The sequence below is a fragment of the Heterocephalus glaber genome, unplaced genomic scaffold (assembly GCF_053883595.1).
Source record: "Heterocephalus glaber isolate CG9 unplaced genomic scaffold, H.glaber_assembly_v1.0 deba00001733, whole genome shotgun sequence".
Lineage (NCBI taxonomy): Eukaryota > Metazoa > Chordata > Mammalia > Rodentia > Bathyergidae > Heterocephalus > Heterocephalus glaber.
The window spans coordinates 14230391-14244605 of record NW_028258444.1 but is presented as its reverse complement, the minus strand read 5'-3'; the positions used below and the strand labels follow the sequence as shown (position 1 = coordinate 14244605).

General features: G+C 36.0%; 1 protein-coding gene across 2 annotated transcripts in view; it reads left to right on the top strand.

The window, feature by feature from the left end:
• Positions 1-13361, top strand: part of Dbx2 (developing brain homeobox 2) — a 36509-nt gene extending 23148 nt beyond the window's left edge. For both annotated transcript variants that reach the window (XM_087200083.1, XM_004863156.3), the window contains 2 exons: positions 2725-2912; positions 9081-13361. In XM_087200083.1, coding sequence (XP_087056209.1) covers positions 2725-2912; positions 9081-9413 — 521 coding nt within the window. In that variant the 3' untranslated portion in view covers positions 9414-13361. The remainder of the gene's footprint in view (positions 1-2724; positions 2913-9080) is intronic.
• Positions 13362-14215: the final 854 nt, after the last annotated feature.

The following is a 14215-nucleotide window of genomic DNA, read 5'->3' as shown; positions in this document are numbered from 1 at the left end:
ATTTCATTGGATTCTTGAAGTAGCCTTATAAGACCAGCTGAAAGGGACTTTCAGCTTGCTCCAGGTCATATAGTAAGTGCTCAGATCCAAACCCAGTTATGTTCTTAGCAATGATTTGTCTTTGTTTATTTTTACACAACACAGACTTCTTCAATTTATTTAGCAAAATCAGTCATTTTAAATAACACATTAGTGCTCTAACATCATGAAATGATATTTCTTTTTAGGGATGAACATGTTTTTCTGACAAGCTAACAGTAAAAGTTATCAGTGTTCCAAGGTCTTTCAGTTGTATGCCACCAATTTATGACACATATAATAATCAGTCAGCTTGATTATCATTTTCAGCTGTCCCTGGCTTCCTGATCTTCATGAAGCCTTAATCATAAGACAGAGCCTAAAGTTCTAAGGTTAATATTCGATTTAGATTTTAATGCATGACTCTTCAATTGTACATGCAAAGCAGCCAACATACACTAAGCTCCTGTGTTGTTTCAGATAGTTTTTTACTGGCCTGCATCATGGACCTGACTCAATTTCTTTTTCTTATAAAGTTACAAATCCCTAAATACTCTATAGTCCTTTGTCCTGAAGATTCCTGGAGAGATGTCTCAGCCAGTGAATCATTTCTGTGAAATAATACGAAAGGGCAATTCTAAGGTCTTCTTACTAAGGAATATTCAGAGAAAAAAAGCATTTAGAAAAAGATGAGCATATTGAGCTATTCAGAATATTTTTATTATTGACCAGTATTTCATAAAACTTCTCAAATCTCTGATAAAGAATAAGGAATTCAGTTGTTAAAACCTGACTTCAAGATAGTGATATTGGCACAAGACAAGCAAAAGATTTAATGCCACAGTATTGGAAATAGCCACCGTCCCGTATGAGGTTGAATGGAAGGGAACATCATTGAGAGTGGACCTATGTAAAAAATTGGGCTTGATTGCCTCCCAGGGGCTATGTATTTCTAAGGGATGGAGAGTTACAGAGCTAAGAAAGAGGCAATGTGGTCCTTCCTCCAGGCTACCTGTATCTCTTGGCTTACAGTCCCTTCCTCCATGTTCTAAGCCAGACGTGTAGCATCTTCAAATGTCTATGATCTCCTAGTTGGCTGTTTTTTTCCACTTATACAGACACTTGTGATTACTTTGGGCCCACCTGGATGATCCGGGATACTCTCTTCATCTCAAAGTCGGTTGATTAGCAACCTTAAATCCATTTGCAATCTTAGTTCCCCCTAGACAGGCAGGTTCTGGGGATTAAAACATGAACATTTTAGGGACATAGTGCATTATTTTGCTTGCAGTACTTGGCAAGCAAGATGAGTGAATGAATGATGAATTCATATAAGCTGTCAGAAATGGGAACCAGTATTGTGCCAGCCACAATAGGCAGAAAAGAATAACAAATGTCTCTGACCTCAAGGAATTGAGGATCAGTGGCATTAGGGTTGTGGGAGATTTTTGAGAGTCCTCCATCTCTCCCTTTAACTCTTAGATAAGCTTTTCTCTGCCATATCAGATTTAGATCAAATTGCTTATTTTGTGCTCTCAGTGTATCTTCCCCCAACACAGAAAGTTTGGAGAATGTTTAAATAAAACTTATTATAGTAAAAGACACATTGCCAAGAGTGAGGGATAAATGTGTTTAAAGCAAGGGGGAGTATTTTGAGTATTTGAAGGGGGATTAATGGCAATGTATTTTTACTATAATAAATTTTTAATTTTAAGTATTCACTGTGTCTTTTGATCACATCAAATAAATGTTTGTGGCATTTTCTGTTAAAAACATTACAATATGTCCTCATCTTATTCAGTACATCTGGCACTGTGACTTCTGGCTCTTCCCCAAAGTCAAAATGACCAAGAAAGGTAAATGTTTTGAATAGACTGAGGTCATCAAGGTAGCCGCAACAGTATAACTACACATGACCTAAAAAACTGCTTTGGAAAGTGGCAAGAACTATGGAATAAGTGTGCTTCAAGCAAGAGGGAGTATCTTAAGGGGGATTAATGGTAATATGGTCTTTTACTATAATAATATTTTTCTTTTGAGACAGGGTCTCGCTATGCAGTTCAGGCTGGCCTTGAACTCACTATGTAGCTCAGGCTGTCCTCAAACTCATGGCAATTCTCTTGCCTTAGCCTCCTGAGTGCTGGGATTACACGCATGAGCCACCACACCCAGCTTATAATAAATTTTTAAATTTTAAATATTAATCATATTTTCTGATCACATCTTGTACGTCATCACACTTGTAATGCTATTTCAATGAATTCTCTCTACTAAATTTTATGAGTAACAAAGGCAATAAAATATATCTTTTATTTCTCAACGTGCAGTGTTGGACAGAGGGCCTGGTGTATAGTACATATTCAAAAACTTGTTGAAAACAATTAAGGAGTGTGAAGACTGAAAATTGAAGTGTTGAAACCACCTACTACTTTTTCTGCCCTGGCACTTTGTAACCTGGGACTGTGGGCTTTCTGACATGGCACAGGAAGTGGGGAAAGCAGGTGTATGTACTCCTCTCCTCCCACTGAGGAGCAGGGAGCATTTAACAGATCCTCAAGCAGATCATAATCAAGAAGAGATTAGGAAGTACTGTTCCAAGACAAGATAGTCTGGTCATGGTACAGAGGAGGAGTATACTGTACTGTCCCAGGAAAGACAGATTTCTCTCTAACACTGACTGAGCTTTTGTATTCTACGTGTCTCCAGGAGAAGAGAATGTGCTGCCTCTGCTGACACAGGACTCCAATTCCAAAGCTCGGAGGGGCATTTTAAGGAGAGCTGTGTTTTCGGAGGACCAGAGAAAGGCTCTGGAAAAGATGTTTCAGAAGCAGAAATACATCAGCAAAACAGACCGAAAGAAACTTGCCATCAACTTGGGACTAAAGGAATCACAGGTACTAATTACTAGGAAGATGTCTCCTGCTCCTTACTTTAGAAGTAATACAATGGAATCCATTAATTTGGCAAATATTTCTTGTGCTGAGCCTGGTGCTGGACCCTGTGATGTTCTTGCAATGTTTTCTATAATTTTTAGTGGGTGGAAATATATCTGATAATTCCTATTTGGAAGTAGATCTATTTGCTAAGAGGTCTTGGTTTTTGCCTTTGGGCCAATTAAGTTATCCAAAATGAAGAAAAATGATAAAGATGTAAAATTTAAATCATAGTGGGTTTTTGGTGTTTTGTTTGTTTATTTTTTTCTCCATATTCAGAGAAGCAGGCCAAATAATTTCCTTCAGATGCAGGAACCAATTTTCCTGACTTTTCTTCATTTTCAATCCAAAATCAAAGCATGAATAAGTGGTACCTTTAAATGGGATTCACTATTTTGCACTGTGGATTTATGCCATGTATAGTTAAGTCATTTCACATTTGCAACACTTACCTTTCTTGTTGCTGAATATTTCATATAATTGAGAATGAGACTTTCTGGCTTTTTGATGACTCACAATATAAATAATAATATATAAGGCACTAACATTTTCCTATTTAATCCTCCTTGTAGTCACCATGCACTATAATTAGGCCCATTTTCTAGATGAAGTCCTGTAGAGAAAAGAACACAAGTCCAGTGTCGTATATAGCAAAGTTGTTTGAGAGCTGGATTCTCATTCCAGGAGCTTGACTCTGGGGCTTGTGTCTTCCTTAACCTAGAGCCACCATATACAGTAGTGCAGGGTGCCCACTGTACAAGGAAGGGCATCTAGCCAAAGGTGATGATAGTTGTCAAAAGGGAGCTGGTACTCTGCTTGTCAAGCTGGGTTTCTTGGTATAGCTTACATTCACCTGAAATTTCTAATTAGCATAAAACAACAGAAGGGCTAGCGGAGACTCTGTCTTAACCATGTCCTTGCTTTTTAACTTTGGACCTTATTAAAACCAGTTATTATTGTGAGAATCTCTTCTTAACCTTTCTTCCTTTCCATAGGGAAATGATCTGTCTACACCACCCACCTCCCCACCTTCAGTTCTTTGGGTAGTAGGATGCAGTGTGTGGTGTGGTGGAGGGTAATTGATCTAGATCGTCTGCTCTCATTGCTCTCTGGTACTAATAAGCCCATGTGCTTAACTGGTTGGTTGCACCGTGCCTCAGTTTCTCACTTAAAAGAACAAGAACAATTATTGGCATTATGTCCCTGTTATATATGCAATTTTGTGTATATAACAGATAAATCAGTAGTTATTTTCTGATGGTCTGTGGTGTGCAAAACACCATACTAGGTGGGCAGTAAGAGAATATATTGATAAATGTTGAGGAATTCACACTCTTTGCACCCCAGTAACTTACACACCCAGTGGAAACTCATTAAAAGTTTGATAACAGCATATGATCATATACTAATATAAGGGGTATTGCCTGGCAGGTTTGATACTCTGTCCAGTAAGGGTGACTGGATCCTTATGTTAGTCCATCTCTGGAGAGAATAGCATTATGAATGGTCCACACACTGCTAGGAAGCCTGGTGGTAGAACTTCCTGATCCTTAGAAGAGCTGTTGGGGCACAGTGAGGATGATGAATCCCACAGATATGGATAAGAAGCCACAAAGTTGGGGAAAAAAGGGCAGGTTTCAGAGGTTGGGGAGCCTTATAACTTGAAGTAGAAGTTGAAAGATGAAAAGTAGCTAGGTTCCATCTGTCAGTGCTCTAAGAAGATATGAAAAACAATCTCTCTCTCTCTCTCTCTCTCTCTATGTATATATATATATATATATAGTGTGTGTGTGTGTGTGTCTATAAAGCCACTCTTGAAAAGCAAATGCATAACTATATTTTAATAAAAGTTGTGGGGAGATGATCATAATCTCCTCATTCAAAGAAATCCAGTGATTTTCTTATTTGCTAACTTTTGGTTCTTGTGTATAAGGCACATATATTGGCTTTAAAATCAAATGCCATAGAATGAGTGCTTTTTTGTTATACTGAATTTTGTGGAACATTTCAGAAGTAAGTAAGCATTTTATTATTTCCATTTTATCAGTTACATGATTAGTACATGATATCTGTTGTGGCAAACTGAAACAAAAATAAAATTGGTAAAATTAAAAATGAAAACTTATGTTACCTCTTTCCAATTCAATGCCTTGTTTGCTACTGTTGTTTATAAGTGTCTCATTTGAATTTATTGAAGCATAATGTATTATTTAAAAAATACATTTATATATGGGTTGTATATGCACAACCACAATAATGCACACACTTAATGCTTACTATGTGGACTTATGTTGGATGCAAAGATCCTATGAGATACTTTTATTACCCCTATTTTATAAATGAAGAAGCTGAGACTCAGAATTGTATGTATATACTTTAAAATAATGGGGTCATACTGTGCATATATTTTGGCTTTTCTTGAATGCTAAAATTAATCTGTATAATTATACTCAGTGCACTCATACAAGAGTAGAAGCCAGAATCTTCCTAAAGATCACCTCCTAGCTATTAGCTAGTCCATCATTCTGACTTTTAACTATATAGGTTATGTTTCCTGTTTTGTGCTTTTATTAGTTGAATCATTCAGAATATATTCTTTTGTGTATGGCTTCTATTACTTAAATTATATTTGTGATATCCTTCATGTTGCATGTGGCAATAAGATCATTTTTACTCATGGCTGTGTCATATTACCATTACATGGTCTAACACAATCCATTCTACTGATGGTGGGCATATGTATTGTTCCCATTTCAGGCAATTATGAATAATGCTGCTGACAGTGCATATTGTTTTGTACTTTGTTTCCCCCATTCAAATATTATGGAATGCATTCTTCCATGTCAGTACATATTAATCTACTTCATTCTTTTTTTGTGTGTCTCATTATAGATCCTTGTATAGCTGTATCATAAGTAATTTAGCCACTCTCAACTTGGCGTTACTTCCAATTTTTACTACTGAATTTCTTTCTTATTTCTTTTTCTTAAATTCTTTCATTGGTACATTTTAGGTATACAGTACGTTTACATTTATCATTGGATGCTTGTACCTGTACATGATGTATCTTGGTTCTTATTTTTTCCCCATTACCTGTGCACCCTTCACCCCCTCTACTATTTATATAGACTTTGTTTCCATTTGAGGGTCTCATTGTGTAGCCGAGGCTGACCTTGAACTCTTGGTGCTTCTTGTGCCTCAGCCTCCCAAAGTTCTGGAATTACAGGCATGGACCACCACATCTGGCCTACTATTGAATTTCTTTGTTCTCTTTTAAAATATTTTTGTAAGATTGGGAACCAGGAGTGGGATTTACATGTTAAGATGTATGTATATTTTAAATAGTGATAGATTAAAAATTTCTTTCCAAAAATAATACTGAGTTGTATACTGAGTTATATAAAATTTTCACTCTTATTAACAAATAGTAACTTCCTGCAAACTCTTCACCACTTATCATTTTTTTAAAAAGCTGCCAATGTGGGGTTTGGTGGCACACTTCTTGTAATCCCAGAACTTGGGAGGCTAAGGAAGGAAGATTGCTATGAATCTGAGGCCAACCTGAGCTACATAGTGAGTTCAAGGCCAGCTTGAACTACATAGTGAGACCTTCTCAAGAAAATAAAACAAAACAAAACATTGCCAACTTTTTGGGCAATGGTATTGGCTATTTTAGGAAACTAAAGGGCTTTTAATCATTTTAATGGCCATTTGTAGTCTGTAAAATGGCCTCATGGATGCAATATTTTTCTGCCATATTGTCTTTCTGTTGATATATAGCAGCATTTTGGATGTTAATCAAAATATTTGAAATATTATGGCAAGTTAAATTTTCCTGTTACAGATATTGAAAAAAATCCTAAGTTTTGGGGTGTATATATGTATATATATATACAGGTAGGTATATATATACATACCTATATATATATATGTGTGTGTGTGTGTGTGTGTGTATATATATATATATATATATAGCATAACATTTACCTTTTTAACCTGTTTTGAAAGTGTTCAGTTCAGTGACATTAAATACATTCACTTTGTTGTGCAGCCATTACCACTATTCACCTCTAGAACTTTTTCATCTTATAAAATAAAAAGTCTGTATCATAAAAACAGTAATTTATTTCCCCCTCCTCTTTACCCCTAACAACTACCATTGTATTTTGTGTTTCTGTGAATTCCTTCTCTAAGTAAATCTCATATGAGTAAAATCACAGCATTTATCTTTTTATGATTGTCTTATTTCACTTAGCATATCTTCAAAGTTCATTTATCTAGTAGCATGAGTCAAGATTTACTTCCTGTCTAAGACTGAGTAACAGTCCATTGTATGACTATACCACATTTTGTTTAACCATTCATCTGTTGATGGATATATGATTGTGTCCACTGTTTTGCTCTTGCAAATAATGCTGCTCCGACTTTAGCTGAACAAATATCTCTGCCTCCATGTTTTTATTATTTTAAGTATTTTGTAACTTTTTCATGTTTATATTATCCATGTTTCTACAGAAATTTCTCATTTTTATACAGTCAGCTCTGTCCTTTTCTTCATGGCCTCAGTGTTTGATGACATGAGTAAGAAAACTGTTGTCTCCATCAAAATATAATGATGATCTCTTCTATTTTCTTCTAAAACTTTTATTGTTTTGTTTTCCTGGTTAGCTACTTAATCTATCTGAAATCTTGTGATGGAAACCCATTAGAAATATTTGACATGCTTTAAATGCCCATTGCAGATAATAAATGAGTTCATGAATAGAACCAAATGCACTTTATAGCTGTTTTATTATAAAAATCCTTAATCACAGGAACATAACTGGGACAGCAGTCTTTCACACTTATTTGCCTGAGGTAGATATCTTTTTCAGTCATTCTGAAGATTTGACAGTTAGATTGAAAGAATGAGGAAATTGTTTCATTAATCTGGGAGGGCCCATTTCTGAACTTTTTCCTTCACTTGGTTGATATACTGTAATAATTATTTAGGTAAAAATTTTTCCAGTTTCTTTTAGTAGAAATTAAATTATTAGTTAAGGATGTATTGTAATATACAAGAAAAGAATGTGATTGGCTCTCAGGGGATCAGAAAGTTAACTGGGAAGTTTGCTGCTCAGGGACCATTGAGTACGTAGTGGATTATAAGAGAGTGGCTGGGTGCTTTGGGAGAAGGTATGATTCAAATCAGGAACCACCATCATAAGTATTTTTGACCTAAATACAATTTATTTTTATTTATTGAGCCTAATTACCATAGTTTGGTAAATCCTGGGATTGATCTAAACTTGGGACCTGTATAAAGCTTATAACTTATCAAACCATTATAAAATATATATTTAATTTAGTTTTAAAAAGTTCCTGATGAGGTCTGCACACTTACAAGAGTCTGGGCCCAGAGGTTGGACGGTCATGGATTCTAGTCTAAATGCTTTCATTTACTAGCTTATATGACCTTGAGCTGGTTAATTTTTCTAAACCTAGGATTTTTTACATGTGAAATGAGGTTTTTTTTGGTACCGGGGATCAAACTTGGGACCTTGCGCTTGCAAGTCAAGCGGCAGCACCACTGAGCTAAATCCCCGGCCTGAAGACTTCTTATAATCACTGTGAGGGTCAAATTATAAATCCATCTAGAATATATTGCCTGATTCTTGGCACAAAATAAATTCTCAGCTACTCTTACTAGTAGATACATGTCCTTTGAATAAATGACTTAGAACAGAATAAATGATATTTCAAAATACCTAAGAAAGGTAAATCAGTTTTGAAAGGCATCAGACTTAAAGAATGTAACCAGTTTACCACAGTTGCTTTGTTTTAGAAGAGTGTGTGTGTGTGTGTGTGTGATATTATATTACTTTCTCAGATATTTCTGGTATCCATGTCAAGAGCTGCAGGTCTTTTCCAGGTTGGAACTTAAGTAAGATATTCTGTAGACAGGATAGTAGAAGCAGTTGAAATTTAAAATGCTAAAATAAACTGCTGAGGGGTACAGCTAGGATAGAGCACTTGCCAAGCATGGAGTGAGGCACTGGGTTTGATCCCCAGAACCATAAAAAAAAATAAAATGCTAAAGTGAAATGACCTGGAATAAGTGATTATTTTGTGCAATTATTTTATCAATAGGTGAAAATTTGGTTTCAGAACAGAAGGATGAAGTGGCGGAACTCCAAAGAAAAGGAAGTGCTTTCCAACAGGTGTATCCCAGAAGTAAGCCTTCAAGAGGATCCCCTCTCACGATCTGCTCTGAGTTTCACTTCTCCATGCCCTTCAGTATGGGAAATCTCCCAACAGCACTCAAGCCCAAGATGGGGGGAGAATTCTCCAAAACCTGCAGAAAGACTAATCCAGGAGAGTTCACAGGCACTGCCACCAAAAGAAAATTCACTGCAGGGTGCCTTGTATTTGTGCTCTGAGGAAGAAGTTGGAGACAAAGGTGTACTTACTGCAGCTGTCTGAATGGAAGCATTCTTCCAAGTTAATTTAAAAGAACATACAGCCAATAATGTCTGGACTCTAAAGCCAGTTAACCTGTGCCTCACCGATATCTAAAACCTAACAGCTTTGAAATGATGCATGAACTAATGCTTTGGGAAATCTACTTCAGTGTTCTCTTATTTAGCCCTAGACTCAGGCTTAATTTGTTAGTGGAATAGAATCTCCCAGGAAATACAGTACGTTGGGACTGAAAAGAATAAGAGGAAGCTTTGGCTCAGGCCCTGCTCTGAGTATATGTATATATGTGTGTGTGTCTCTTTCTTTGTGTATATGTATGTAAATATTCATTAAAATACGTTAGTAGAAACTAGTCTCTCTTTAAATATTGCATTGAGAATATTCATTTTCTTTTTTATGAAGAAAAACCATTGATAATATGTTATTTTTTTAAATAATGTAAAATTTGGACTTTAGTTCATATTTTCATACCACAAGAATATGTTTAAAAAGATTCTCCATTTTCTGGTTTCTTTTGGTATCCATCTTCAGTGAGTTTTAACAGCTCAGGAATCCTAAACACAGTTAGCCACAGTTAGATACATACACAGAATACGTATATTTTAAAATAGTCCCAAGAAGAAAATTAGAATTTCTGAATGTAACTGATATTTTTAATTTCCAAGTCTCAGGACTGAATGAGGCCATCAGTGAGGGTGTTACCTATTTTGATCTCTGTGTAGGAATAGGCCTACAGAGTTAGCAAAGTTAAATAAATTCCTTTAAGGGCCTATCAGATAAATAGAGGTCATGGCTCACTAAAGATAGATGTTTGAGTTTAGTGATTTTTCAGATATGGTATTGGCCAAACAACATCTGTGCCAAGTAGTTTGGGACCTCTGGCTAAGAATAAAGAAAGCCGTGATGTCACAGTCCTTAAAGTGTTCCCAGTTGAACTTCCAAACACAATACTGATGGAATCTAGGATGACTTCTGTTTGTACTTCTACTTGCAGGCTCAGTTTTCTATGTAGTTGACATACACTGCATATGCATACATCTATCTATCTATCTATATACATGTAGGTGTATATAGAGTTATTTTATATATGAACAAACACCTCACAGATGGTTTATGTTTTTTGACTGAAATAGTATTTTAGTAAAACTACATTTCTGTAACAATTTGCTTAGTTAATCCAGAAATAAATCCAAGTCCAAGAAAAAAAATTACATTTCACTTTGAAGGAAATGAAGCAGAAAAAGGAAATGATGTGGTTTTGAATTAAGATGTCATTAATCTGTGGACAAGAAACATTACCAGAAGTTCATTATATGGCATTTTGTTAGCAAGCTGTGTGGTGAGGGTGGCTCCTAATTTGCTTACCTGTTCAGCCATAGACTTTGAAGCTTTGGTGTTTAGAAAAAGTAGTATTTCAGAGGATAATTGTTTTAATCAGTATCAGGAAATTATTTTTATGAGTGGAATTTGAAATGGTGTATGTTAACCGGTGTCAATCACATGATCCTTTTACTTAAAAAGTCATCTTAGAAGTGTGTTTTAGCTCCTCATGGGGAGTGGGAGTAGGAATCTGCTGACAATTTAAATTTTAAAAGCCATTTTAAAATGACTTTCAATACTCTTTTTCTCTATAAATGTGCACAGTGGATTAACTCAGTCCCCACAGCAGTAACCCTGTGATGTGCAAAATATATGTTACTGTCAGGATTCTTGTTACTTAGATAATATAGTAGAGGGAGAGTGTAGTTGGGCAGATTTTCCAAGGTCATGAGGTTAATAAATGGGATTTGGACCTTGTCAAGTTTCAAATCTTGAAATCTTACCAACCTGTGGCATGCATAGCACTGTGGAATGTACTCAGGTAGCTATGAGATGCCTTATAAGATGCACTTTGGGAATTGCACTGAGATTTACTAAAGAAATTAAAAAGCGTGTTATATTTTACATTCTTGTAATTGAGGGATTTTTCCTCTTCAATATTTTCTATGAGATTTCTGAAGTTTAAGGAAAGCAAGGAATTACAAGTCTTCAGCTATGAAGCCATAAACAGCAGTAAATTGTTAAGGGCTTGTCTGTGGTAGGTGTTTTTTGATAATAACTTAAAACTTGAATGAGAGAAGCCTGTCAAGGCCATCTGATTACCCAGGTTGGAGAAATGGGCTAATTTGTTATAATTGTTTAAATGACCTGTCAGGAAAATATATACTAGCATGTTTGTTGTCACCTTTCTAGACAAATAGTGCTCTAATTAATTTAGCACCAGGACCATAGAATGCTGGAGGTCAAAACATTTCAAATTTTTCAAAAGAAATTGTCAAATGGATCTTAAGCAGATAAGAAAATACATGATGAGCATTAATTCTTAAGTCTTTGTAAATATTTAGGGTTGGGAATATATAAACAGGTTAGGGATGATCCTCTGGAGACAATGAAGACTATGATCATTCATGTCTAAAGGGTGGTCTACTTTCTTCGTAATAAGGTGGCTTTAATGAGAAACCCACTTATTTGATCCAGTGGTTCTCAGACTTTAAGAATCCATACACATGATGATGCCATGCCTTCCAGAAAATTTTGGATATGAACACATATTTAGACACTCCTTCAACACCCATGCCTCCCACCCCAACCCTGAGAATCAGTACACTTACCTTTTTTACTTTTCAAATACAAAATCATAAATATGCTTGTCCAATCCACACTTGTTCTTTTTTTTTCTTTTTTTTGTAGTAGGGATTGAACTCGGGACCTTCTGCTTCAAGGCAGGCAGTGGAACCACTGGGCTAAATCCCTAGCTGTCCATACTTGTTCTTTCTGGCCCCTTTCACTTCCCTTTATGATGCTTCCTTTTAAAAGCTATGTACTCCCTACTCCCTGTTGTGCAACACGACCCAGCCATCGCTTGGTGGCCTGCAACTCCATTCAGCCATGTTAGCCATTAGCATAAGGAAGCTTATACCACTGTGTTCCTAAGCTTGTCAGACACAGCATCTGTAACTATGTGAACTCTCACAAAATATTTTTTTCTTTCTAAATTTCAACACTTATTGGGCACTCTGTATGAAGCAGTGTTCTAACCTGTATGTCAGCAAATGTGAGAAGAACATAGGCCTTGCTCTCAAGGAGCTTATAAATTAGTCTTCTTACAAAACAACTTTTGAAATATTCCATGTTGTTGTTGTTGGGATCCTGTGAATTTGCGGCAAAACATCTCACATCCTCCAAAAACTCCAGCTCTCCATTTGGAGCGGGAGATTTCTTAAATTCTGTGCTATTCAGACAGTACAAACTACTCAGCATTTCTTGTTTTCTATGCTGTCCTTCCTCCTGGCCAGAGTGCTCCCAAGAGGAGGCAAGAATGTGGTAGCTTTTGTTCACAGTGCATCCTGGCTGCTTTTTTCTATCTTCTCAGCCTCAGAGGAAGAGAGAAGAAAAAGCAAATTAATGCAAGTAGGGGAAATCAGCATAATGAGTGTTTTTGAATGCACAAGGAAAAGGTTGCAGGATTAATTTACATCTATTTCAAACCATTGCTGAAGTAAGCAACTATCATATGGACATAGTACTTGTCCCGCAAAATGTTTCTTAATTTCCAGCTCTTACTTAGGGTTACATTACATTACAAGGGGTGATCAAATATACAGCAAATGTTTAAATATTAAAAACTGTTACATTAAAAGACACATTGCTATTAATGCCTCCCAGAATACCCTTCCTTCAAATATACTTACCCATTATTATAGCCATTTCTGAAGAGATTCTGGATGTCCTCTTTCCTGAGTTTCTTTACAAGGTGTGATTAAAAAAACAAAAAACAAAAAGCAGGGCCAGGGATTTAGCTCAGTGGCACTGCACCTGCCTTGTAGGTACAAGGTCCTGACTTCAATCCCTGGTACTGCAAAAAAAAAAAAAAAAGCAGTGAAAGCTGTTCCCAACCACCATCCAATGGAATAGGCAGGCTCATAAAAACACTATGTTGTGTTCTCATCCACCTTACTCACTGGATCTGGATCTAGCACTGTGTGACTTCTGGCTATTCCTTAAAGTGAAATGACCATGAAAGGGAAAGGTTTTGAAATGGTTCAGAAGACCAAGGCAGCCACAATGCAACTAAAGATGCTCGTGAAAGAAAACTTCCAGCCAGGGATTTAGCTCAGTGGTTCCAGTGCCTGCCTCGCAAGCACAAGGTCCCAAGTTTAATCCCCGGTACCAAAAAAAAAGACTTCCAGAACTGCTTCAGAAAGTTCCAACCAATAAAACCAATAATGAGATTGATGTGTTCAAAGTGAGGGGAAATATTTTGAGGGAGATTAATGGCAAAGAATCTTTCACTATAATAAATTTTTTAAAAATTTAAACATTTTTTTTCAATTAAATTCCTTTTGGCTATGAAGAAGCAAACTTGAAAACATAGTGAACAATGTAAAATTATGTGTAATTTCACCATCTGTAATTTAGCCAACTTTGGTCTATGAAAAATTTTCATTTTTGAATACATGTATATGTAAATACATGTACCTAAATAAACTTGGATCATAGTGTATGTCCAGTTTTTATGGCTTCTTTTACTCTGTACACAGAACATTTTCCCATGTCATTAAAAATTACTTGAAATTATTTATAATGGCTGGGTAATATTCCTTTATAGTTCTTTCTCTTCTTGTGGTGGACCAGGGAAAAGGCCAGGAGATGACAGATCATGAAAGAAATGATAGTAGGAACTTGTACTTAGAAAAATAACCTGATTATTACAATGTTTTCCTAACTAAATGAACCCTCACCAAATAAAGCAGAATAAAAATTTG